General features: G+C 40.5%; 1 protein-coding gene across 1 annotated transcript in view; it reads right to left on the reverse strand.

Moving 5' to 3' along the window:
* The window catches only part of LOC123840588 (multidrug and toxin extrusion protein 2-like), a 56,258-nt gene that overhangs the window by 2,165 nt on the left and 26,386 nt on the right, over positions 1-27,707 (reverse strand). The window contains exons 10-14 of the mRNA XM_064583355.1: positions 27,557-27,624; positions 14,046-14,154; positions 13,181-13,256; positions 9,297-9,366; positions 8,135-8,267 (exon numbers count right to left, since the gene is read on the reverse strand). Of these exons, the coding sequence (XP_064439425.1) occupies positions 8,135-8,267; positions 9,297-9,366; positions 13,181-13,256; positions 14,046-14,154; positions 27,557-27,624 (456 nt within the window). The remainder of the gene's footprint in view (positions 1-8,134; positions 8,268-9,296; positions 9,367-13,180; positions 13,257-14,045; positions 14,155-27,556; positions 27,625-27,707) is intronic.

Below are 27,707 nucleotides of genomic sequence, written 5' to 3' on the forward strand. Positions count from 1 at the left end.
AACCGTTCGCTGCTTGTATGTTGATTAAACAAATATGTCCTGGCTTTGTTTGTGGCAGGTCTTGTTGTAAGGGCTGGAAACACAGAATTGAACAGGCTGCCAAGATCAGGGCCCTCCTGGAGCTTACATGCTACTGGGGGAGACGAACAGCAAACGTGCTAGCTGGAAGGGTGAGGAGGGCCACGGAAGACACCGAGCAGAGCACCGTCATAGTGACCTACGGCCCCGAGTCCGCAGGTGGCTCTCTCCCGTGGGGGAGGGGAGGGGCAGCTGTGACAGCTACAGGACAGGCCCTGCAGGCAGAGGAAAGAGCAGGCCCAGGCCCAGGGGAAACCAACTGCAGTGTGGAAAAGTTTACTGAGAATATGAATGGATCCATTAAAAAAAAAAAAAAGATATAAACAATGCCTATCCACTTATGAGAAGAAACTATTTAAACTAAAATATCCATTATATACCAAAGTGGATATAAAAATATCCACTCGTATATCAACAATTTCGCTACAGAGCAGGCTGTTTTGGTTAGGGATGGAATATGGCATAGAGTCAGAATTAGTCCCTTCATTCATTACACATGTGGGGCCCCACACTGGCAAAGGCCCAACGGAGGCTGGTCCTCTGTGGACTCCTGGTAATGAAACAAAACCTGGAATTTAACCAAACTCCTGAGAATTCAACAAAACTTCTCTTCAGTTGAGAAGTAGGTGGATTGACATCCCTTTGAGGGACTGATCCTATTCCTAGGAATCCGTCCTGAGGAAAGACTCAGGGATGTTAGTAATTCATACACCTAGGATGCACATTACAATCTTATTTATAAAGAGAAGCAGTTTATTTACTTATTTTTTTAAAAATTTTTAAAGATTTTATTTATTTATTTGACAGAGAGAGAGAGAGGGAACACAAAGCAGGGGGAGTTGGAGAGGGAGAAGCAGGCTTCCCACCAAGCAGGGAGCCCGATGTGCCTTGGGAGCCTGCTTCTCCCTCTCTCTCTCTGCAGCTCCCTCTGCTGTTCCCCTCCTTGTGTTCTCTCTGTCAAATAAATAAATAAAATCTTAAAAAATAAATAAACAAAGAGAAGCAATTTAAATGTCCACTATCAGGGAAGCATTAAAAATGATACAAGGAAATATTATAGAGGTACCAAAAACCATGTCTTTAACATGGGATAGGAGGAAATTACATATTCAATGTAACCCTACATCTGTGAATGACAGAAAAAATACTGGAATAAAATACACTGAATGCCTCTGCTGTTACAGCTCAGCAGTATAATTAAAGGTAATTTAATTTTCCGTATATTTTAAGCATTTCCCAAAATTTCCATACTGTTCAAGTAAAATTTTAGTAATTTAAAAGTACTTTTTAGGGGCGCCTGGGTGGCTCAGTCGTTAAACATCTGCCTTCGGCTCAGGTCATGATCCCAGGGTCCCGGGATCGAGCCCCGCATCGGGCTCCCTGCTCAGCGGGAAGCCTGCTTCTCCCTCTCCCACTCCCCCTGCTTGTGTTCCCTTCTCTAGCTGTCTCTCTCTCTCTGTCAAATAAATAGATAAAATCTTTAAAAAAAAAAAAAAAAGTACTTTTTAACAAATCTGAGCACCTACTAAGTACAAGAGTAAAAAGCCCCTTAGTGAACAAAGAGAGGGAGATCTGCTTATTCTAAAGAAGCATTAGATTCTAATTAAGAGAGAGGGTTTTGCGTTTTGTTTTTTTAAGTAAAGTTGAATTGTAAAACTCTAGCAGCTTATTAAGGACAGGGGCTCTTGCTGTTTAAGTAAACGGTACTTCCCTCATGTTTAGGGCCAGTGTTTGGTAGCCCTGTGAGACAGTAATAAATATTTGGCAGCTGTGTGTCCCAAAGAGAGAATGATGAAGCCCAGCTTGACATTAATCAGCTACCGCAAAGGCCCCCTGGCTGTACACGTCATTAAAAAGAGAGATGACATTGAAGAGTTATTCATTAAGCCACCAAGTAACATTTCCAAAAAAGTCAAGATAAGACACTAAGCACCTGTTTGTGTGGACATAGGGAGGATCTTAGGACAGCTGCAAGGTTAAAATGTCACAGAGAACTGGGGCAGATTCAAAATTTTTACATGGAAAAAATGTACTGATTGGATACAGAACTAAAGAACCTATTTGAATACATACTACAGCATTTCGTCAGTCCTCTAATTAGAGACTATTTTTTTCACTAAAAAGAAAAAAAAATTCACTGTTACTGAAGTCTATAGAAAATACAGATGTGGATACAGATGCAGAACACATGTTTAACAACTTACCCCCAAAGCACATGATAGATTATTCTGCACAATTGTGTACATTTAGGATCTTGATGATGGATAATTTTCTAAAAAAAAATATAGTGATTTGCTAAAGTGACCCCCCCAAAAGAAAAAGGTCTAAACAGACTGATTTTTCAGAGATAAAATTGAGAAAGCTATAAAATGGATAAACCCCTCCAAAACATGAGGTCACAAAAGTTTCAAACCTTTCTAAAGCAAATCGTTCCTATACTATGTAAATTGTTCCAGGGCATACAGAAAGGGAAGAAATTTAATTCCTTTTATGAAAGGAGTATAACACTAATTAATATCAAAACCTAAGAAAGATTACACAAAAAATAAAACTACAGACCAATCTTACTTATATCATTGCAAAAAAATCCTTAAATAAGATATTAATAGAATCTGGCAGCTCAATAAAAGAACAGCACATAATAACCAGGATTGTTCAATATGAGGAAACCAATTAATATCATTTATCATCATAATATATTTAAGGAGAAAAACCATAGGATCATTTCCATAGACACTAAAAAGTTACTTTTTTAAACAAAAGTAAAAATAAAGTAGACGAATATAAAAATAATGTTAAAATCCTATTGTAGAATTCTTGCCAGAACAATAGGCAAGAAAAGAAATAAAAGGCATAAAAATTGGAAAGGAAGAAGTAAAATTATTCTTATTTACATATGATATGTAATTCTTTTTGACAAAATACCCAACCATTCTGGTTGGAAATATTCAATAAAACAGACTGAATGAATACTTCTTTAACATGATTTAAAAAGCAAGTACGTATACGCTTACTTATGTGTGCTTGCATGTGTGTGTGTGTTAGCCCAAAATCCTGCATGATATTTATTATAGAAACACTAGAAGCATTATCTATAAAATCCTGAACAAGACAAGCATTTCCACAAATACTGCAACAATTTATTATATTACTAGAGGCATTAAGAAAAAGAAAGAAAAAAATCAGTGGTATCAAATCTGGTAAAGACAATATAAAATTATTTGTAGATGATATGACTCTATACCTGGAAAAGCCATGAGAACGAATGGAAAACTACTGCAGTCAAGAGGAATTCCAAAGTAACAAGATAGAAAATTCACATATAGTAACTAACAGCCCTCCTACACATAAACAACAACCACTTAGATTATATATTGGAAGGGAAAAACTTCATTTACAATGGCAACTAAAGGATAAACGTCTCAGGCTAAAATTAACAAGAAATGTGTAAAAGCTTTTGAGGAAAAGGATTTTTAAAAATGCCTGAACAGAAGCTAACATTTCCAAAATGAACATAAACAACTATCAGAGATACACCCATTTCATGGAAACACAAACGGCCTCCAGGTCTGGGACTAACTGGTGGCTGGATTTCAGAGTTGGCTCTGTCATCTTTTGACGTGAATGGATTTATTCCCTACAGACAGAAATCTACAGGTACTATTTTGAGATTAAACCCAGGAGAGAGGGGCGCCTGGGTGGCTCAGTCGTTAAGTGTCTGCCTTCGGCTGAGGTCATGATCCCAGGGTCCTGTCGACAAGACACAGAGGGAGAGAACACAAGCAGGGGAACAGCAGAGGGAGCTGCAGAGAGGAGGGAGAAGGAGAATCCCCTGCCACGTGGGGATCCCTGCTCAGTGGGGAGCCTGCTTCTCCCTCTCCAGCTTCCCCTGCTGTGTTCCCTCTCTCACTGTCTCTCTCTGTCAAATAAATAAATAAATAAATAAATAAATAAATAAATAAATAAATAAATAAATAAATCTTTAAAAATAAATAAATAAACAAAAAATAAACCCAGGAGAGAAGAATTTCCCTGAGAAAGAAAGAAGATGTCTGAGAAACAGAAGTGGCCCCACGTACCTCTTCATTTGCTTGCTCTGCAGGAAAACACATGCTGAATGGTAACACCTTCATGAGAGTAATAAATATCTTAGTTAGGTACATAGTTTACCAGAGATAATAAACGCTAAGATAAATGCCATACCCATTATTAATTCTCAACTCTTCCTCTCTGAAATAGGGATAAATCCCTCGAAGATATGAAAGATTATAGAGGCAGAACTGGTAGGACTTGGCAGCATCATTGGGGCAGAGTTCTTGAGCCTGGAAGACTAGATCAGAAAGGGGGCCAGGAGTCAGAGATGTTGGCAGGACCACCGTGAATACGTGGGGCAGCTGAAATACACAGAGCAGGACCTCAGGCATGAAGTCAGGCCCAGAGATGGAGATTCAAGAGCCACAGGCACCAAAGACTGAGGTGAGGCCCTGAGGCTTTTGAGGAAGAGAATGCAGAACAAGAGAAGCAAAGGATCATCTCCTGGGCCTTGGTGAAGGACTACATTCAAAGAGCATAAAGTAGAAAAATTGCCAAAGAACATAAGAGGAATAAATGCTAAGAGCTGGTACTATGAACTCACAAAAGACAGGGATCTTGTTTATCTTTATATTCCCAGATTCTAACATACTACAGGGCCTGAGATACACAGACAAACCTTTGTTGAATGAATGAGGGAATTATGAAAGTCAAAGAGATGGATATAATGTGCACACAACAGTAGTATGACTTTGGAGGCAAACTATCTGGGTTCAAATCCTGTTTCATCACTTGCTATCTGTGGGAAAAATTACTTAACCTCTTCAGGGTTTAGCTTCTTCATATTTAAGGTGGAACTAGTGGGAGATCATCTTATGTGGGCATCATAAACTTTGTAACATACATAAAATGTTACCATATTTCTGATAAAAGCTCTTTATGAATATTATCTTACATCATGTGAATTTCAGTTTTTACATTTTCTAAACTTAAAAATAAAAGTACTGTAGAAGAATACAGAAAAATGTTAAAACCCGATTGTAGAAGTTCTTGCCATAATAATAAGGCAAGAAAAAGAAATAAAAGGCATTAAAATTGGAAAGGAAGGCAAGAGAAGAGTCTTTTTAATAAATGGTTTTGGGGAAACTGGATAGCTACATGAAAAAGAATGAAACTAGACCACTTTTTATACCATACACAAATATTAACTTTAAATGGAGTAAAGGCCTAAATGTGAGGCCCCAAACCATAAAACTCCCAAAAGAAAATATAAACAGTAATCTCTTAGACATATTTATGGACATATCTCCTCAGGCAAGGAAAACAAAAACGAAAACAAAAAACTACTGGGACTACACCAAAATAAGAAGTTTTCACACAGCAAAGGAAACCATCAAAAAACCAAAAAGGCAATCTACTGAATAGGAGAAGATATTTGCAAGTGATGTATCTGTTAAGGGATTAATACCCAAAGTATCTATAAAAAAGTTATATAACTCAACACCAAAAAGCAATCTGATTAAAAAATGGTCAGAGAACCTGAATAGATATTTTTTTCCAAAGACATACAGATGGCCAACATACACATGAAATTATCACTAATCAACAGGGAAATGCAAATCCAAACTATCAGATATCACCTCACACCAGTCAGAATGGCTAGTACAAAGGAGACAAGAAATAGAAAGTGTTGGCAAGGCTACGAAGAAAAGAGAACCTCAGGGCACCTGGGTGGCTCAGTCAGTTAAGTATCTGCTTTTGGCTCAGATTGCGATCCCAGGGTCCAGGATAGAGCCCCACATTGGGCTTTCTGCTTAGGGAGGTATCTGCTTCTCCCTCTCCCTCTGCCCCTTCCCCTACTCATGCTCTCTCACTCTCGCTCTGTCTCAAATAAAAATCTTAAAAAAAAAAAAAGAAAAGAAAAGAAAAGGGAACCTCATACACTGTTGGTGGGAATGTGAATTTGTGCAGGTACTTAGGGAAACAGAATGAAGGTTCCTCGAAGAAATAAAAGTAAAACTACCATATGATCCAACAACCCTGCTTCTGGGTATTTACCCAAAGAAAATGAAAACACTATTTCAAAAAGATATATATAACCCTATATTACAGCATTGTTTATAATAACCAAGATACGGAAGCAACCCAGTGTCCATCAATAGATGAATGGATAAAGAAAACGTGGTATATATATACAATGAATTATTATTCAGGCATTAAAAAGAATGAAATCTTGCCATTTGCAACAGCATGGATAGAGCTAGAGAGTATAATGCAAAGCAAGATACGTCAGCCAAAGAAAGACAAATACCATATGATCTCACTCATATGTGGAACTTAAGAAACAAAACAAATGAGCAAAGGAAAAAAAAGAGAGACAAACTAAGAAACAGACTCTTAACTACAGAGAACAAACTGAGGCAGGGAAGTTGGGGGGAAAGAGGGAAATAGGTGATGGGGATTAAAGAATACACTTATCTTGATAAAAAAATGTAATTAAAAAAATTAGAAATGGAGTAAAATTATTTCTATTTACATATGACATGATCCTATATATAGAAAATCTTTTTAAAAATCCACACATAAAAAATACTACAGCTAGGGGCGCCTGGGTGGCTCAGTCGTTAAGCGTCTGCCTTCGGCTCAGGTCATGATCCCAGGGTCCTGGGATCGAGCCCCACATCGGGCTCCCTGCTCCGTGGGAAGCCTGCTTCTCCCTCTCCCACTCCCCCTGCTTATGTTCCCTCTCTCGCTGTCTGTCAAAAAATAAATAAAATCTTTAAAAAAAAATACTACAGCTAATAAATTTGTAAACTTAGATTAACACACAAAATCAGCTGTTTTAATATACCATGAAGGAACAATCTGAAAAGGAAATTAAGAAAATAATTCTATACACAATTGTATCCAAAAGAATAAAATATCTAGGAACAAATTTAACCAAGGGGGGCACCTGGGTGGCTCAGTCGTTAAGCGTCTGCCTTCGGCTCAGGTCATGGTCCCAGGGTCCTGGGATCGAGCCCCGCATCAGGCTCCCTGCTCAACAGGAGGCCTGCTTCTCCCTCTCCCACTCCCCCTGCTTGTGTTCCCTCTCTCACTGTGTCTCTCTCTGTCAAATAAATAAATAAAATCTTTAAAAAATAATAAAATAAATAAACTTAACCAAGGAAGTGAAAAAACAGTGAAAATTACAAAACATTGGCTGTAAGAAATTAAAGACCCAAATACATGGAAAGAGATCCTGTGTTCATGGACTGGAAGACTTATTATTGTTAAGATTCCAATATTCTCTCCAAAGCAGTTTACAGATTCAATGCAGATAAAAATTCTAATGGTTTTTGGGTTTTTTTTCAAAAATGGAAAACTTGACCCTCAAATTCATATGGAATTCCAAGGATCCTCAAATAGCCAAAACAAAATTTAAAAAGAGCAAGGCTGGAAGGCTTACACTTCCTGATCTCAAACTTATTACACAGCTACAGTAATCAAAACAGAGTGGTCCTGGTATGAGCCAGACATAGAGACTAACAGAGTAGAAGAAAGAGTCCAGAAATAAACTCATATATCTACAGCCGACTAATTTTCAACAAGTATGCCAAGATCATTCAGTGGGCAAAGAATAGTTTTTCAGTAAGTGGTGTTCACGTCACCTAGGTAATTCATCATGTTGCAGGTCTGAGGCTAATGCACGACTACTTTAGGGCAAGCCAGTTCTGGCAACTCCGTCCTCCAACCCACGATGGGTGCTCACAGGACCAAGTTCTTCTCTCTTGCAGTACTGAACCCAAATGGAATTACTGAGTAATTAATTAAGCCTGGCCTCATCCTGAGGGCCCAGATCATGTCTATTTCGTTCAAGACCACATTTCCAGTGTTGTTGTACAGAGGACGCAGGGAGTAACTGTTTCAGGAGAAAATGATGCCACAGGGGTTACTTTCCAGTCAACTGCTTTATATCTCAAGTAGTTTATCTTAATAAGACAGATGAGATTTGAGGTTGATCACAGAAGAATCAGAAACATACCTATTATCCCAAGTTTAGCAGCAAACATCAGAGATACTCCAATGGGAAAACCAAAAACATAATAACCAATGGCATTCAAGATAGCACCAATCTTTTGTTTTCCTGTACCTCGAAGGACGCCCCCGCAGGTGCCCTAAAGAGAGGAATACCAAAACCAACACTGCAATCATTTACCCGTCATCACATCAGGTTTGGAATACTACGTTAACACATCACAAGTCTGGATACGGTCAGGTCTCAAAACGAGAACTACACATTACGTAAGAGATAAAGAAAAATGTTTTGCTTCTAAGGTTACATTAACAGCTTTCATCAGAAAGCCATCAGGTAACATTATTTAAATCTCTATTTAAAAATATTTTGTCGGGAGGCTGGGTGGCTCAGTAGGTTAAGCGTCAGACTCTTATTTGGGCTCAGGTCATGATCTCAGGGTTGTGGGATCGAGCCCTGCGTCAGGATCCACACTCAGTGCAGAGTCTGCTTAAGTTTCTCTCTCCTCCTCCCTCTGCCCCTCCCTACCAAAATAAATAAATCTTTAAAAAATATTTTGTAAAAGCACATGTAAAAGCTTCAAAAATGCCCAGAACCAGAGTGGCAACGATTGTCTTGTTTTCTTCCATATTATTCTTAACACAGCCAGTGTTCAATTGGGTACCACATCTTCAGAGTGACATTAACAAACAGAAGAAATTCCTTGGGGGGAGAAAGCAAGATGGCAAATGCACTAGAAATCATCTCATGAGGATTAACTGCTGAAATTGGGAATAAGCCTCAAGGCATCATTCCAGGGTACAGAAAAAGGGTTTTCAAATACCTACAAATCTAGAGAAAATCAGCCTAGGGAAAGACTTTTTAGTGGTCAGAGTTAACTCAAAGGTGGCCTGGCCTGCCTTGGACGATGCAGCAGAGATCACCTGATCACTTGGTTAGGATGTCACACAGGGCATTCAGGCCCCAGAAAAAGAGGAGGAGGTTGGATGACTCTGGTTTCTTCCACCTTGAGATGCTATACTCTACCGTAACCTATCTTTTCCACAAATGGCTAAGAATGCCTGAAGCAAGAGCTCTCTCAAAGATGAAATCACAGACGTTTAATTCAAAAGTGAGAAACACAAATTTTGCCATGTATATTAGACAGAGTAAAATCACTCCAAATACTCACCGCAAGTGCATCAAATAGATGAAAGGGAGCAAAAATAGGCATCACTTGGCTCACAAGGTAAATAATATCTCTGTTGGAGGAAAAGAAAGTAGTCAGCGACTCAAAAATCACATATAAATGGAGCACTAATTAACTATGGCTCTGACAAACCTAAGAAATTGATCAGGTAATTCGGTGAAAACACTACCTTTTTTTTTTTTTTTAAGATTTTATTTATTTATTTTGACAGAGAGAGAGACAGCGAGAGAGGGAACACAAGCAGGGGGGAATGGAAGAGGGTGAAGCAGGCTTCCCGCCGAGCAGAGAGCCTGATGCGGGGCTCGATCCCAGGACCCTGGAATCATGACCTGAGCCGAAGGCAGACGCTTAACGACTGAGCCACCCAGGCGCCCCGAAAACACTACTTTTCTATTTGACAAAATGAGTACACAATAAAGCCTCACTAATTTAAGTTCTGTTAGTTAGAATTTGGGGTAAAAGGGACACGGTTTAGGCTGCCACTATGGAGGATAACTGTTGAAGTTTTGTTTATGAGTATAAAAATGTGCAGGTTGGAAAAAAAGGTTTCAACCTGTGTATGGTAATCCCCTGTAAATGGGAGTCTTCCTCAAAACTGGAGTTGAAAGTCAGTGTTCATACAGGAAACATTCATGGATCCTCTGAACTCTGATTATGGTGGGAGATCTGCCTGGGGAGGGACTACAGCGGAGGTCCTGGGATTTTGGAGAGAGACACAGCAGAGCTGGAGGTGACTAAGGTCCTGCGTGATGGAGCCAATGTGGTTGTGAAGACATGAGACAGGCTATCATATGCTCCCTGAAGGAAGTTGTCCTGCTTCCCTACCATTCAGCCTAAATGGGAAGACTGCTGGTCGACAGGGACCACCACTACAGCCTGGGGTCAGCCCTCTCACCAGGAGTCACCTCTTTGGCATAGACATAGGACTGTAAAGTGACCTACTCTGTACACTATTCTCTACTAATCAAAACGACAACGTGGTATTTCATTCAAACGGACATTAACCCAGTGTTTGCCAGCCACTGAAGAAAACCCACAGCACAAAAAAAAGAAAGACCAAAATGAGGGTGCAGAATAGTTGACACACAGAGCTGACATTTCTCTAAGCAAACACAGAACGCAAGGAAAAAGAAGCAGATGGAAAAAAAAATGAAACGAAAAAGATGAACACTAAAATAAAATTTCCTATTTAAGGACCAGATAAGGAAATAGACTTGGCAAAACCCTAAATTTCAATTTGAAAGACAAAGCTGAGGAAATACGCCGAAACACAGAGACAGAAAATGAGAGGAAAGAGACAATCTGGATTAATCCGTAAGTCCTACCATTTATATAAATTACCCAGAACTAAAGAAAAATCCAGTGCTTCAGACTGAAAGTCTGTCAAGTGCCACACTGAATAAAAGAAAAAAGACTCACCTGTATCTAAGCCCATCCAAGGACAAAAAGAATATCTGAAAGAAATCCAGAAAAAAATTTTTCCTTCAAAAGAGTAAGAGTCAGGGGCGCCTGGGTGGCTCAGTCGTTAAGCGTCTGCCTTCAGCTCGGGTCATGATCCCAGGGTCCTGGGATCGAGCCCCACATCGGGCTCCCTGCTCGGCAGAAAGCCTGCTTCTCCCTCTCCCACTCCCCCTGCTTGTGTTCCCTCTCTTGCTGTCTCTCTCTGTTGAAAAATAAAATCTTAAAGAAAAAAAAGAGTAAGAGTCAGATTAGTATGAAAAGTCTGTATCTGGTGGACTAGGAAGCTCCAAGAATCAATCCTTTTACCAAAACAATTCTTGAACTGGCAGGAAAGGTCAAAATCAACCATTTTCAGAACTCTGGAGTCCAGCTGAAAACTTGCAGCAAGAGCGCCTGGTGAAGCAAGAGGCGAGTAAGTATGCATGAATTTTGGTGTTTTGCAGAGCAGCTACCATTTCCCATCCCCTGGTCCCAGGACAGGCAGCTGCAGGGACGGCTGCCTGCATTCCTGATGGGGCTTACTGGTTGCATGTTGGACAATAAGGATCGCTTCCTCCAAAAATCAGAGCTGCATGTTTTGCTCTCCTTGGCAGTTCACTAAGGGATAGGGATAAAGGCTGCCCACTGTCTCAACCCTTTTGGGCTGAAGTGCCTTCCCATGCAGTGCCTGGCAAATAACTTAAAGAGACAGAACTTCTAAAAAATATTTCTTTTTGGGGCACCTGAGTGGGTCAGTCGTTAAGCGTCTGCCTTCGGCTCAGGTCATGATCCCAGGGTCCTGGGATTGAGCCCCACATCGGGCTCCCTGCTCGGGGGGAAGCCTGCTTCTCCCTCTCCCTCTGCCTGTTGCTTGCATTCCCTCTCTCGCGGTCTCTGTCAGGTAAATAAGTAAAATCTTTAAAAAAAAATAAAAATAAAAATAAAAAATAAAAAATATTTCTTTTCTTATTGGATCAAGACATTTAAGGAAATCTGTCAGGCCACTGGCTGACTAAGGAGATAAGAGACACCACGCATGACAGGGAAAACAGTCTTTGTAAAAAGTGGTTTGGAAAATCACTAAACAAATGGACAACCGCAGAACAGCAACGAGAACAAGCAAGAACAGCAGTACCCAAGGAAAGAGAATCTGAGTTCCAGAGTTATCTCATTACAATATTCAAAAGGTAATTTCAACAAAAAAATCACAAGCATTCAAGGAAAGAGGAAAGTATGGCCCATGCACAGGTAAAAGATAAAATGTCAGAAACGGACAAATATTGTCAGAATCAATTTTTTCAGAACTCTGGAAATTAACCAAAGGCTTACAGTGACCTGGGGAGTGTTTCTTCAAGAAAAGTTGATGCATCTTGGTAATAATGAGGAGCTTTGTGGTGTTTCAACTGACCTTAGTACCATCCCCTGCTCCCAGCTCAGCTGTAACCTTGAAAAATAACAGCCCATATTTCCAAGACTGGAGGAGGAAGAATGAGTTGAACTTTTTCAAAGCTTCATTCCCAAAGAACAGTTATTATTTTGCAGATAGACCACCTGTCTGGTTGTTCCTTAGAAGACTCCACTTGAAACGCTGTCTTTATTTCATCTGACTCAAACTTGCCCAGTGCTAGTGCTGATCTCTGAGAGATGTTTGTCAAAAGTATTATTCAGTAATAAAACTGAATTTCGGGGCACCTGGGTGGCTCAGATGGTTAGGTGTCTGCCTTCGGCTCGGGTCATGATCCCAGGGTCCTGGGATTGAGCCCCACACATCCGGTTCCCTGCTTGGTGGGGAGCCTGTTTCTCCCTATCCCTCTGCTGTTACCCCTGCTGTGCTCTCTCGCTCTATCAAAGAAATAAAATCTTAAAAAAATATATGAATTTCTTCAGAGGAGTAATCTGAGGCAACCAGTGCAAATTACTGAAGCTTTTTCATAAAGAGGATCTGGTTTATTCAAAAGATACTTCATTATATCAAGATAATTGTGCAAACACATAATTATAGAAAACATGGTACAATTCAACCTAAGATTGAGTTAGTGATCTATACAAATTCTGCCTTTTTGATTCAGGCGTGCAGGGAGTCCATGTGCTGTGCACTGGGAGGTGCCTTTCTGGGGATGAAGATATTCCATGTGCTTTTTCTGTGTCTCTCTGAACAAAACCAGCATTGAGCACAAGAGAAACCCCACTCAGGTTTGATAAATAAAGAAACTGGGTATTGGAGGAAAGGGGATGGTTACCATGGGCTTCCTTCACCCAAATTCATTCAAATTTAGTACTGTGGTTCTCATTCCTGGCTGCACTGCGGATTTTCCTGCGAAGGAAAATAGTACTCACCTCTTAGAACCAGAAAAGTACACTGAAAAAAAAAAAAAAAGCAAGCAAGCATGAAACAGAAAACATTTCTCAAAAAGAGGAGTACATACCTGTCACTGGTAAATATGTAGGCAACCACATCTTTCAAAGCTGCGATTAAAATGCCCACTACGAGTGCGCAAACACCTAGAAAATACAGAAGAAGCAACCGGAAATGAAAATTCTCCCAAGTGTAATAAATCCTAGTGCTGGATCCTCAGGAGATAGTTGTGTCAATGAGTTAAGAAATGTGATAATTTAGGGCGCCTAGGTGGCTCAGATGGTTAAGCATCTGCCTTCGGCTCATGATCCCAGAGTCCTGGGATCAAGTCCTGCATCGGGCTCCCGGCTCAGTGCAGAGCCTGCTTCTCCCTCTCCCTCTGCCATTCCCTCTGCTTGTGCTCTTCTGTCTGTCTATCTGTCAAATAAATAAATAAAATCTTTAAAAAAAAATAGAAATGTGATAATTTAAAGTGTTTCTTCTTAACTGTCTATGAAGAGAGCAAAGATGATCATATGATTCTGACTCCTTTTTCTAAGGCAGATTCATAGGAAAGATGTCAGTAAGATGTCAATACAATCAGAATCTTCTCTAACTGCTCAGATTCCACAACATTAAAGCTGCTAGAGGAGGCAGGGATCCAGGAACGTGGAGAAGCAGTCACCGAGACTTTGGTCAGAAAATAAGCCTGCAGATGATAACCACTGGAACATTTTTCAACAGTACCAAGTGTAACATTATGTCATTGGTACCTAATGATAGAAAATCATAATGAGAAGTTTTGTTTAACTGAATAAACTGCAAAGAGCTTAAGGGATACTTCAGTTGAGTTTATACAGGTAAATCAATTCCCTAGAGAAATTCTGATGTGTGTATTTTAACTTAACAGACAAAACTCAGGACAGGCGCCGGGGAGCGGAACCGCTCGAACTCACCTGCACACAGGAGAACAGTGATGCTGGAGTACCGAGCCTGCTCAGCATTCCCTGCACCCAGAGCATTGCCCACGCGGACACTCGCCGCCACACCAAAGCCAAGGGGCAGCTGAGAATGAAAAATCACAAATCATAAGAAGTCAGAGAGCCTGACAGAATATTAGTGCCCCAGAGTCCAAACGCATGGGAACCCTAGAGACAGTAATCTGTGTTCTAGAACTGGTTCTATCACATCCGAGCCATGTGAGCATAATCAAACTGCTCAGTCTCACTGACTCCCAATTTCTTCATTGCTGAAGAAATCTAGGGGCTGCCCTGACTGCTCCCTGTGTCAAGTACATCAGGGCAGAATCCCTTAATGAAGCGGGACTTGAAGACAAAGCATCCCCTTTATTGGCTAAACACATACCATCAAGACTTAATTCAACCTAGCTACATTCTACAAGAGATTTAATGTATTACAAGTATATAAATAATAATCTGTAAAAATTAAATGAACCCTGTGAAAAAGCACTTAGAACAAAGCCTGGCACACCATAGGAACTCCATCAACATCGATGGAATCGGACTCCATTAAATCCATCACGTCCAATATCCCATACAGCTAATAATCCAGGACACCTACTTACGTCCCTTCAAAATAGCAAAATTTTATTTTTCATCATTCATTATGGAAATCTGAAGCTATAAGCTTCCTTGCTTCTCAAATAGACCATTATTCACCCTTCAGGGTCATCCTTTTGACCTCCTCTTATTATTCTGTAAAACAGTGTGGCCCTCGGGATCTGTTCAGGTTGTTACAGAAAACTCTGGTTTTAGCTGTCATGTCTGCTGACAATTTATACATCAGCTTGAACTTCTCATTCCTACTAGAAACAGCATCTTCCCAACGACCTCTAACTTGTTACTGTTTTGATAACTGGCCTGAATTGGTAAAAAATAAATAAATAAATAAAATAAATAAATAGGGGCGCCTGGGTGGCTCAGTTGGTTAAGCGACTGCCTTCGGCTCAGGTCATGATCCTGGAGTCCCTGGATCGAGTCCCGCATCGGGCTCCCTGCTCGGCGGGGAGTCTGCTTCTCCCTCTGACCCTCCCCCTCTCATGCTCTCTGTCTCCCATTCTCTCTCTCAGATAAATAAATAAAACCTTAAAAAAAAAAAGATTTTAAAATAAATAAATAAAATTATATATATATAGAGAGAGAGACAGGCAGACAGAGATAGACAGACAGACTCACTACAAACAGCACAGCCAGATCCCACTGCCTACCTGGACCTCCCTCTCAGCCTCACCTCACACAGAGAGACTAGGCTAAAATAGAAAAGCAAAGTGGGGGAGCTCCCTGTGTGGTATGAGCACCTCAGAACCAAGCCCTTCTTGTCTTGGGGACAGTGGGGTGGAGCAGTGGTTGGCTGAGGAGGTCAGGCTGCCTGCTCCCCGTTCCTCGCCCACAAACCCTAAAATGAATATGTCACTTGATAGATACCACCTTTATACTCGGTTCCCTACTGGTCCTTCCCACTTAGGAGAAAGGTCTGTTGGGGAAAAATTCCCAAATAACAAGGTCAGAAAAGCCATGCCAGCCATTTATAAATCAATGTATTGATTCTCTCATAAGTACAAAGGGACTAATAAATATCATCAGATCTTTGAGGAAAACCAAAGAACATATCCCCAAAAAAGACGAAGATAAATAAAAGACCAACTGAGCTCAGAGGGAACAATGAGGTGATTGAAAGCATGGAAGAGGGGCGCTTGGGTGGCTCAGTCGTTAAGCAGTTGCCTTTGGCTCAGGTCATGATCCCAGGGTTCTAGGATCGAGCCCTGCATCCGGCACCCTGCTCGGCAGGAAGCCTGCTTCTCCCTCTCCCACTCCCCCTGCTTGTGTTCCCTCTCTCGCTGTGTCTCTGTCAAATAAATAAATAAAATCTTTAAAAAAAAAAAAGAAAGCACGGAAGAGAACGTTTGAAGGTTCACTTAGTACCCTAAGACATTTAACAGATAATGCAGCATAAAACAAGAACAGGTTCCCATAAAGAAGGGCCTGTAAGAGAAAAAGAAAGGGGTTCTTGGAAATTAAAAACAAAAGTGAAAAGATTTAATAGCAAAAAGACAGAAATTTTTTTACTGGATGAAAAAAAAAACAAGTTCAGTACTGGAGGTCAACCGCCACCTAATAGGAAATTAAAAAGAGAGAATAGAAAAGAGGTACAGGAAAGGGAGAAAGAATAGTATTTTTAAAACTTCTCAGAGTTGAGAGAAACAAAAGTCTTGAGTCAGAAACGGTATACCAAACGCTGATAAGCAGGGTAAGCAAAGAAGAACCTTCACAGAAAAACACACTTGAGAAATTTCACAACTACATGGATAAAGAAATAAATGCTAGAACTTTCAAAGAGAAAAACCATGTTGTCACAATGGAATAAGAACCAGATTAAGATCAGACTTCACATGAGTAACTCAATGCCAGATGAACATACAGTAACGCCTTAAAAATTCTGAGGGAAGACTGCTTTGAACCTCCAATTCTATACTCAGCCAAGTTACTGAGCAAGTATATGGGCAAAATAAAGGCTCTTTCAAGTGTGCATGGCTCACAGTTTACCTTCCATATAATCTTAGGAAAAAGTTCTTTGACTAAATAATCCAAATTTTTTTTAAGAGGGTGGGGGGGGGCATTAGGAGAGGGAGAGAGAGAGAATCTTGAGTAGGATCCACATTCAGTGCAGAGCCCAATGTGGGGTTTGAACTCACAACCCTGAGATGATGATGTTAGCTGAAATCAAGAGTCGGATGCTTAACCAACTGAGCCACTCAAGCGCCCCAATAATCCAAATATGTTTTTAAATGAATATAATGAAGTAGAAGTGAGATCCAAGAAACTGTAGACTTAACTCATGAGGACAGTGAAAAACAATTGCGGTATTAAAATAAATAAATAAATTAATTAATTAAATAAATAAATAAATAAATAAATAAAATTAAAAAAAGAAAAATAATTGTGGTATGACAGCTGTGGGGCACCCCAGGAAGAAGTCTAGAGCTCAGGGACACAAATTAAAGCAGGGAATCAAAGAGCCCTAAGCTCTTCAAGAAATGGTCTAACACTGCGTGACCTCAGTAGAAGGGTGAGGGTATACGCCGCTCTGTCAACAAGAAAGAAACCCTATGAAAAAGGCCTCCAAAACTTAAAAAAAGGCTGTACAGAAAAGCCATAGTCTAAATATGAAGCAAACTAAAATACATGATTTTGATAACTGATGAAAGCAAGAAAAAAATAATACACACCACCTTTTACTTGTAAAAGTCTCTTTCCAGTGGAAGTCTAGGTGTCTACTGGGATATTTCGTCCCCATCCAATGCAGACTATCACTTGGGTCTGCACATAATTCTATACAAACAATCCTAATATCCTAAATGTTACTTACTGGTTTCTAGACTTTCAGACAAGTTCTAAAACATGAAAGAGATGACGGAACACAATTCAAAGGTTATTTCAGCTCTTGAAAGGCTGCATGAAAGGCAGCATGATGCCATGATTAAGAACTTGAACTCTGAGGGGAGGCCTCTGGGATCAGATCTTAGGCAGTTACTTCCCTGAACTTGGACAAATTCCCTTCTCTGGGTCCCAGTTTCTCTGTCCGTAGGTAGGTGGGAAATAGCAGGAAGTACCTCACATGGCATTCCGTGAGTTACTCTTTGTAAAGTGTTTAGAATGGTGCCTGTCCCATGGCATGTGGCTGTTATTAATACCTTATGGGATCTGGGAGGCAACTAAGAAGAGAGATGTAAAGAAATGTTCATCTTTTAACTTAAAGAGATTAAGTTGCAGTGTCTATAAAGTTGATGGGTCAAGGAAGAGAGGTCTACCTTTATTATTTCGGGTCACAAAAGTAACAACCAAGAGAAGGAGAAATAACCACCACCTCAAAGTAGAGGGAGATGTTGTGGAAAGTGAGTGGTAATCCTCATCCTCTCTAACAGGAAGTCAAAGGTGGTAAGAAATGTAGGAATAAAGCTCTGGGGTCAATCATCAGAACTAAAACCAGAAATGGTTCCAAAGTGGCCAGCTCTGGGGAACCGGCCTCAAAAGGAGGAAGCAAATTTATTTTGTTTGTAACCCCCTGAACTATGTGAGCATACTATGTGCTGCTTAGTATGAATTGCTTTTATAATAAAACATTAAGAATACATAAAAATTTAAAGGAAGGCAGTGAGAGGAATTTGCCACAAATACAACTGATATAAACAACTTTCGAGTCTAGGGGCGCCTGGGTGCCTCAGTTGGTTGAGTGTCGGACTTGATTTCAGCTCAGGTCATGATCTCAGGGTCCCGAGATGGAGGTCTGTGTCAGGTTCCATGCTCAGTGGGGGGTCTGCTTGAGACTCTCTCTCCCTCTCCCTCTGCCCACCCCTGCCTGCTCACGCTCATTCACTTGCTCTTTAAAATAAGTAAGTCTTTAAAATAAATATAAAATAATTTTCGAGTATAAAGAGTTCATATAAATTGATAAGAAAAAGAACCTCACTAGAGTCCAAACTTATAAACAGGCAAAGGATATAAACAGGTAATTAAGAGAAAACTACTTAAAGATAGCCAACCTCACTAATTAGAAAAAATTAAAATAAAGTACCCATTTTTTGTATGTTCAATTAACAAAGATTTTTTTTGGGGGAATACTCATTTCTAACAAAATTTTCTTCATTTGAGATTATATTCTCAAGGATACAATTCTATGTGTTAGGAAGATATTCACTGAAACAATACTGGTGATCATGAAAAACTGAAAACCAAGGCCAAGTCCAGTCACAGTGAAGCAATGATGTGAACAGGGCTATATGCAGGTGCTGATCACACCGAGGCAAATCGGATTTTTAACTGTTCTTCAGAAAAGCCTTTAAAAAATGAAAAATGTTTATGTGAAGATGTTAAGTGGCAAAAAAAAAAAGCATCGTACCCCTGAAGAAAAAATTACCCCTTTATTCCCCCCAAACTTAACTGCTCATAGCCTACTGTTACCCACAAGCCTTACCGATAACATAAACTGTTGATTAACACATATTTTATTTTTTTTTTAAAGATTTTATTTATTTATTTGACAGAGAGAGACACAGCGAGAGAGGGAACACAAGCAGGGGGAGTGGGAGAGGGAGAAGCAGGCTTCCCGCTGAGCAGGGAGCCCGATGCGGGGCTCGATCCCAGGACCCTGGGATCATGACCTGAGCCGAAGGCAGACGCTTAACGACTGAGCCACCCAGGCGCCCCGATTAACACATATTTTAAATGACTTATGAATTATGTACTGTCTTTTTACAATAAAGTAAGCTGGGGAAAAAAGTCATCAAGAAGATCATAAAGAAGAGAAAATGCACTTGTGGTACTTTACTGGAAAAACTCTACATACAAATGGACCCAGGCAGTTCGAACCTGTGTTGTTCAAGGGGCAACTGTATTTGGATTTAATTCAACCATCTTATTCTGTATGAATTATAATGCTTTCTTTTTTGCTTCGTGATCTTCATTATTTTCACTGCCTTATGTTGGGTTGATCTTGTTTTCTTAATTCCCTTTTTTATCTGGGCCACTGGCTTGGAAATACATTCTATTTCCTCTCTCTCGGTTAGTCCCCTTACAATGTCAACATGCATACCAACTTTAAAATTTTAACTTAATCAACTATCTCCCACCCTCTTCCCTGATGTCTAGATTGTTTAAACTAAGAAAACCCTCTCCCAATCTCACCTCTTATTACTCTTCAGTATTTTATTTCTACCTAATTTTGTACTGTGCAAATTGGTCGCATTTTTTTATTTGTAGTCAGTGCTAGTTTAGAGTTATCCACATTTGTCAATTTCTTTGCTCACCATTATTTTGATACCAGTGATTCTTTCAGCGACAGTCTGTGATCAGTGATGTCTCTCAGTGTTTTAATCTGTTCTCTTTATTGAGCCCTAGCTTAGCTGGGTAAGGACTGGCATTGCCCTCCACAAACACTTTGATGATATCATTTCACGGTCTTCAGGGTTTTACTGCTGTTATTGAAGGGTGAGTCATCCCACCCTGTTCGTTCCCAAGGCTGTTTTGACTATTTGGGGTCCTTTGCATCTCCATATGAATCTTAGGATCGGCTTGTCCAATCTGCAAGAACGGCCAGTTCAATCACTTTGGGGGGTGCGGCCATCAGACAATACTGGGCCTTCTAATCCATGAACATGGGAAATCTTTTCATTTACTTAGGTATTCTTTCATTTCCTTCAACAACGCTTTGTAGTTTTCAATGTACAAGTTTCACCCTTCTTTGGTTCAATTTACTAGTGACTATTCTTTTTGATGGCGGGGCGAATGGAACTGTTTTCTTAATTTCATTTTCAGATTGTTCATTGCTAGTGTTATGGAAATGCAACTGAGTTTTGTGTACTGATGTTGCATCCTGCAACTTTTCAGAACTCATTTATTAGCTCTAGTAGTGTCAGAGTGTGTGTGTGTGTGTGCGCGTGCATGCGCATGCATCCGTGCATATCGCTTAGGGTTTTCTATAGATAACATCATGTCATCTGCAAATACAGATAGTTTTACTACTTCCTTTCCAATCTGGATGCCTTATATTTTCTTTTCTTGCCTCAAAATTGCCCAGGCTAGAATCTCCAATACAATATTCATTACAATTTTTGAATACTGAGATTCGTGTCTTACTTCAGGTGTCTGTCTCTTATTAAGTGTCTCTGAATATTGCATCCCTAACAGTCTGTTATTCTGTGTATTTCCTACTGGATGCGTGTAAGGACCTAGATCTTTCATACATTCCATCTCTACTTTTTCCCATTTTTATTTATTGTGGTTAAATATACATAAAATAAAATGTACCATCTTTAGCATTTCCCCCTTATTACTCCATTAATTTTTATATATTTTTTAGCCATAGTCACTTTTATATGTACAGTTTAATGGTGTTTTCTTTTAAAGAGATTTTATTTTTATTTATTTGACAGAGAGAGAGACAGAGAGGGAACACAAGCAGGGGGAGCAGGAGAGGGAGAAGAAGGCTTCCCACAGAGCGGGGAGCCTGATGCAGGGCTTGATCCCAGGACCCCAGGATCATGACCTGAGCCGAAGGCAGACGCTTAACGACTGAGCCACCCAGGCGCCCCTACAGTTTAATGGTATTAAATAGATTCATAAGGTTGTGCAACCATCACCACCATCCATCTCCAGAACTTACTTCATCTTGTGAAACTGAAATAAAAAATAAATAACTCCCCATTCCTCCCTCCCAACCCCTGGCAACCACCATTTTACTTTGTCTCTGATTTTCACTACTCTAAGGACCTCATATAAGTGGAATCACACAATATAGGCATACCTTGTTTTATTGTTTGCTTTAGTGCGCTTTGCAGATACTGCGATTTTTTACAAATTAAAATGTGGCAACCCTGCGTCAAGCAAGTCTATGAGCACCATGTCTGCGTCACATTTTGGTCTTGCAATATTTCCAACTTTTTCATTATTATTATACTTATTAAGATGATCTGTGATCGGTGATCTTTGATGTTACTGTTGTCATTGTTTTGGGACAGCACAAACTGCATCCATTTAAGGCAGCAAACCTGAGAAATGTGTGCATTCTGACTACTCCGCAATCAGATGTTCCCCCATCTCTCTTCCCTTTCCTCAGTCCTCCCTCTTCCCTGAGACACAAAAATATTAAAATTAGGGCGCCTGGGTGGCTCAGCTGGTTAAGCGACTGCCTTCAGCTCAGGTCATGATCCTGGAGTCCAGGGATCGAGTCCCGCATCGGGCTCCCTGCTCAGCGGGGAGTCTGCTTCTCCCTCTGACCCTCCTCCCTCTCATGCTCTCTGTCTCTCATTCTCTCTCTCACAGATAAATAAAATCTTAAAAAAAAAAAATTAAAATTAGGCCAAGTAATAACCCTATAATGGCCTGTAAGTGTTCAAGAGAAAGGAAGAGTCCCTTGTCTCTCACTTGAAATCAAAAGCTAGAAATGATTGAGCTTAGTGAGGAAGACCTCTCAGAAGCTGAGACAGGGCTGAAGGTGAGGCCTCTTGCTCCAGTCAGCCAAGTTGTGAATGCAAAGGAAAAGTTCTTGAAGGAAAGGAAAAGTGCTACACTGAACACACAAATGATAAGAAAGCAAAACAGCCTTATTGCTGATGTGGAGAAAGGTTTAATGGTCTGGAGAGAATGCCAAACCAGCCCCAACATTCCCTTAAGCCAAAGCCTAGCCCAGAGCAAGGCCCTAATGCTCTTCAATTCTGTGAAGGCTGAGAGGTGAGGAAGCTGCTGGAGTAAAGTCTGAAGCTAGCAGAGGTTGGTTCAGGAGGTTTAAGGAAAGAAGCCATCTTCATACCATCGAAGTGCAAGGTGAAGGAACAAGTGCTGATGTGGAAGCTGCAGCAAGTTCTCCCGAAGAATGAGCTAAGATCATTAATGAACGCGGCTACACTCAACAATGGATTTTCAGTGTACGTGAAACGGCCTTATATGAGAAGATACCATCTAGAACTTCCATAGCTAGACAGAAGTCAATGTCCGGCTTCAAAGGTCTCTCTTGCTAGGGGCTAACACAGCTGGTGACTAAAGCGGAAACCAATGCTCATTTACCAGTTTGGAATTCCTAGGGCCCTTAAGAATGATGCTAAATCTACTCTGCCTGTGCTCTATCAGTGGAATATCAAAGCCTGGATGACAGCACATCTGTTTACAACATAGTTTACGGAATATTTTAAGCCCACTGTTGAGACCTACTACTCAGAAAAAAAGGTTCCTTTCAAAATATTACTAAACATTGACAATGCATCTGGTCACCCAAGAGCTTTGATGGAGATGGACAGTGAGATTGTTCTTTTGAGGCCTGCTAACACAGCATCCACTCTGCAACCCATGGATCAAGGAGTCATTTTAACTTTCAGGTCTTACTATTTAAGAAATACATTTCATTAGGTATAGACAGTTACTGCTATAGACAGTTACTCTTCTGACGGATGTGGGCAAAGTAAATTGAAAACCTTCTGGAAAGGGACTCCTGGGTGGCTCAGTTGGTTAAGTATCTGCCTTTGGTTCAGGTCATGATCTTGGGGTCCTGGGATTGAGCCCCACATCAGGCTCCCTGCTCAGCGGGTAGTCTGCTTCTCCCTCTGACCCTCTTCCCTGCTCATGCCCTTCTCTCTCTCAAAATAATAATAATAAAATAAAATAAAAATCTTAAAAAATAAAAAAAAGAAAACCTTCTGGAATGGATTCACCATTCTAGATGCCATTAACATTCATCAACATGGGAAGAGGTTAAAATATCAACATGAACAGGAGTTTGGAAGAAGTTGATTCCAACCTTAATAGATGACTTTGAGGGGTTCAAGACTTCAGTGGAGGAAGTCACTGGAGATGTGGTGGAAACAGCAAGAGAACTAGAAGCAGAAGTGGAGCCTGAACATGGGACTGAATGGCTGCAATCTCATGATAAAACCTGAATGAACAGCTGCTTCTCATGGATGAGCAAAGAATGTGGTTTCTTGAGAGAAAATCTACTCATGGTGAAGATGCTGTGAAGATTGTTGAAATGACTACAAAGGATTTAGAATATTACATGAACTTAGTAGATAAAGCAGCAGCAGGGTTTGAGAGGATGGACTCCAATTTGGAAAGAAGTTCTGTGGTGGATGAAACGCTATCAAACAGCACCCGGTGCCACAGAGAAATCACTCATGAAAGGAAGAGTTAATCAATGCAGCAAACTTCATTGTCTCGTTTTTAAAAATTGCCACGGCTACCCAACCTCTGGCAGCCACCACCCTTCATCAGTCAGCAGCCATCAACATCAAGACAGGACCCTCCACCAGTGAAAAGATTACAACTTGCTGAAAGCTCAGATGATGGTTAGTATTCTTTAGTGATGAACTCTTTTTAATTAGGGCATGTACATTTTTTTAGACATGTGCCATTACACACTTAACAGACTACAGTATAAACATGACTTTTATATGTACTGTACAACAAACAAACAAAAAACCTGTTCATTCACTTTATTGCGATCTTCACTTTGTGGTGGGGTCTGGAACCAAACCTGCACTATCTCCGAGGTATGCCTGTATGACTGGCTTATTTCACTTAGCATAGTGTCCTCAGGGTTCATCCATGTTGTAGCATCTGTCAGACCCTCCTTCCTTTTTAAGGCTGAGTAATCCTCCATTGTTTGTTTGTATCGCGTTCTGCTTCTCCACTCATTTGTCGGTGGACACTTGGGTTGCTTCCACCTTTGGCTCGTCAATAATGCCGCTATGAACATGGGTGTGCAGATAGCTCTTGGAGATCTTGCTTTCAGTTCTTTTTATGTATATCCCGAAGTGACATTGCCGATCATATGATCATTTAATTTTTTGAGGAAACACTGCACTTTCTGTCCAAAGTGGGTGTGCCATTTTACATTCCCACCAATGGTGCACAAGGGTCCCAATTTTTCTGTACTTTCACCAACACCTGTTAGTTTTGTTTTTTTTTTAATAGTAGCCATCCTAACGGGTATGAGATGGTATCCCAATATAGTTTTTTTGTAAATATTTCCTAATGATCAGTGATGTTGGGCATATTTTCATGTCCTTATTGTACATCTGAGTATCTTCCTTGGAGAAATATCTAATCAAGTACTTTGCCCACTTTTGAATCCGGTTGTTTGTTTGCTACTGAGTTTTAGGAGTTCTATGTTCTGGATGTTAATCCCTTATCCCATAGGATTTGTGAATATTTTCTCCCATTCCATGGGTTGCCTTTTTATTCTGTGGATATTATCTTCGGATGCACATAATTTGTCAGTTTTTGTGAAGTCCAGCTTGTCTGTTTTTTCTTTTGTTGCCCATGCCTTTGGTGTCATGTGTAAGAAATCATTACCAAATCCAATGTCGTGAAGCTTCTGCCTTACGTCTTCTTCTAAAAGTTTTATTGTTTAGGGCTTACATTTAGGTCTTTGATCCACTTTGAGTTAATTTTTGTATATGGTGTGAGGTAAGAATGCAACCTCATTCTTTTGCATGTGGATGGATATTCAGTTTTCCAGTACCCATTACTGAAAAGACTGTCCTTTCCCCCATTGAATGGTCTTGGCATCTTTGTTAAAAATCATCTGATCATGTATGCATGGATTCGTCTTTGTATCTAATTCCATCTATTTATATATCTTTGTTTTATTCTGGAATTTCCATCGATTGGTCTTCAAGTTCATCATTTGATTTTCCAGCTTTAACTAATCTGTTTATACTATCAAGTATTACATTTCTATGGCTATAATTTGTAATTTTAAAAATCCTACCTGGTTCTTTTCCAAATATTGTTCTTTTGGTTTCAGCTCCTTCTTTTGTTTAATGACTTTAAACATAATATTTTTCTATTCCCCAATTATTACTCCATCATCTCAAGCTCTGAACTCTAATTTTTCTGTTTGTTGTGTCTGTTCAAACTCTTGCTCATGGTGGGTTATTTCTTTGTATTTTGTAATTTTGATTGTAATCTCACCCCTGTGGGAACTTGTTTTTTTCCATAGGAATAATGAAGAATTACTGCCTTACTGCCTCTAACAAAGGAAAGCCTGTGACAAGAAACAGAAAGTGGAATAGTGGTTGCCAGAGGCTGAGGGCAGGGGGAGTGGGTAACTGTGGAATGCGTAGAGTTTAGAGTCTTATGGGATGAAAAGGTTCTGGAGCTTGGCTGCACAACAATGTTAACACGACTAAATTGTGCTCTCTCGTGCACACTCTCAAATAAATTAATGAAAAAAATGGTAAATTTTATGTTAGGTGGTTTTTAGCACAATTAAAAATAAAAATAAAACAAAAGGAAGGCTATGATAGAGCAGGTAGAAAAACAGAAGCTCTGAAGATGACAGATGTAGAAGATGGTTACTGTTGACCACATACCTATACACAAGCTCTAGCAGCCCCATTTAAATCTAAAAGCAACACCAAAACCCTCCCTTGATGGGATTCTTTCTCACCATCAACTACCAAACCTCCAGGCAGAACTGTCTACCTCAGCAGCTTCTGCCCCTTCACCATGGTTCTCGCTTCCCATCTAAGGTCTCCAATGACCCGAAAGCTAAGGGACACTTTCCATCCTCACCTTATGGGACCCCGCAGTAACCCTCCACCCAACCGTCATTCCTTCCATGAATGGTTCTTCATTGCTGGCTTCCTGCATGACACGCTCTCTTGATTTTCTTCATTCCACACTGGCCTGTCCTCCCTCTTGGCTGAGTTGTCCTATTCCTGACTTCTACATCTTGGGATTTGCTCCTCGACACTCACCCTTTTTATTCTTTAACGATGTCATCAATCCCCACTAAAAAAACCCCTGTTTTCATTTTTGAGAATAAAAGAAAAAAACATGGAAACAAAAATGGCCCATAATCCCACTGCCCAGATGGCCTTTGTTGAGCTTTAAAAAAAAATAAGAATCAAAAAAAAAGAGGGGGGAGGAGTATTTGCACGGTTTGGAATATTCCAGAAGAATCAAGAGGTACAAGGCGGTTATTCAAGCCAGAAACTCGGGGGCTGTTTGTGATTCTTCCTATTCATTGCCTTGCCTTCCACATCCAAACCCTGGTCATGTCCTACCAATTCTGCCCTACAACACAACTAACTCACCCACTTTTCTCCCCATCCACCAGCAGCTTCCTTCGTGCTCACCTGGGTGATTCCAGTAGCCTCCTTCAGAACCCCGCCAAACACCTGTTCTCCCCTAAGCCAGCTTCTACAGGTCACACCTTTCTTTCCTCACGAATCCCTTCAGCCCAGTTCCTATTTCGGGTCCCTGACACACCATGTGCCGTTTTCCAGCATGGAGCCTTTGCTCAGGCTCTGCAGTCAGCTCTCAGCCTCCGGCTTCCTGGGCTGGCTCCCTCTCCCCTTTCCAGAAGGACTGTTTCCAACTGCCTTCCCTAAAAAGGCATCCATCTCTATTTTTATGCATCTCAGACTTTTTTTTTTTGCTTCTTCTATGGTACGTGCCATATATGTTTGGAATGCCTTCATGTATCTGTTTACTTCTTTGTCTCTGTCTCCCTACCAGACTACAGGCCACGAGAAGGCAGGGACTGTCTCCATCTCTCTCTCTATCGTACCCTAGCACCAACTCCATCTTTGTTGAATAAACATGCCAGGCATTGTGCAAAGTGCTTTAACACATTATCTATCCTATTCAGTCTTCACTCCCTACACATGTATTATTTTTTTCCCATTTTGTACATGAGAAAACTGAAGCTCAGGAAGGTTAAGTAATGAGCCCATAGTTGCAGTTGGGGAGCAGCACGGCAGGACTCAAACCCAGCATCTGGCTCCAAAATCCACGCCCCCCCCCCCCCAAGTATGCTGTGCTCCCTCTCCTGCTGTCTACCTCTCCTCTCTCCTCAGCACATGGCATGGGATGGCGGGCTGAATGGATGAGTGACAATGGCCCAGCAGAGTTTATGCAGAGAAGGTACTGGGTCTCACCCCGAAGGTTCTTACCATGTAGGCTGCAGAGGCCAGTTCGTAAATGATGGCCTGGGCCCCAAGCTCTGTCACACTAATCAGTCCTGAAATGTTGGCACAGACACACATAAAACACATCTTAGAAAGTGGGCTAAAGCAAACATTTTCCTTAGGAAACTAGAATATA

The sequence above is a fragment of the Mirounga angustirostris genome, unplaced genomic scaffold, assembly GCF_029215605.1.
Source record: "Mirounga angustirostris isolate CCGP_5_RB_7025 unplaced genomic scaffold, mMirAng1.0.hap1 SCAF_17, whole genome shotgun sequence".
In the NCBI taxonomy this organism is placed as follows: Eukaryota; Metazoa; Chordata; class Mammalia; order Carnivora; family Phocidae; genus Mirounga; species Mirounga angustirostris.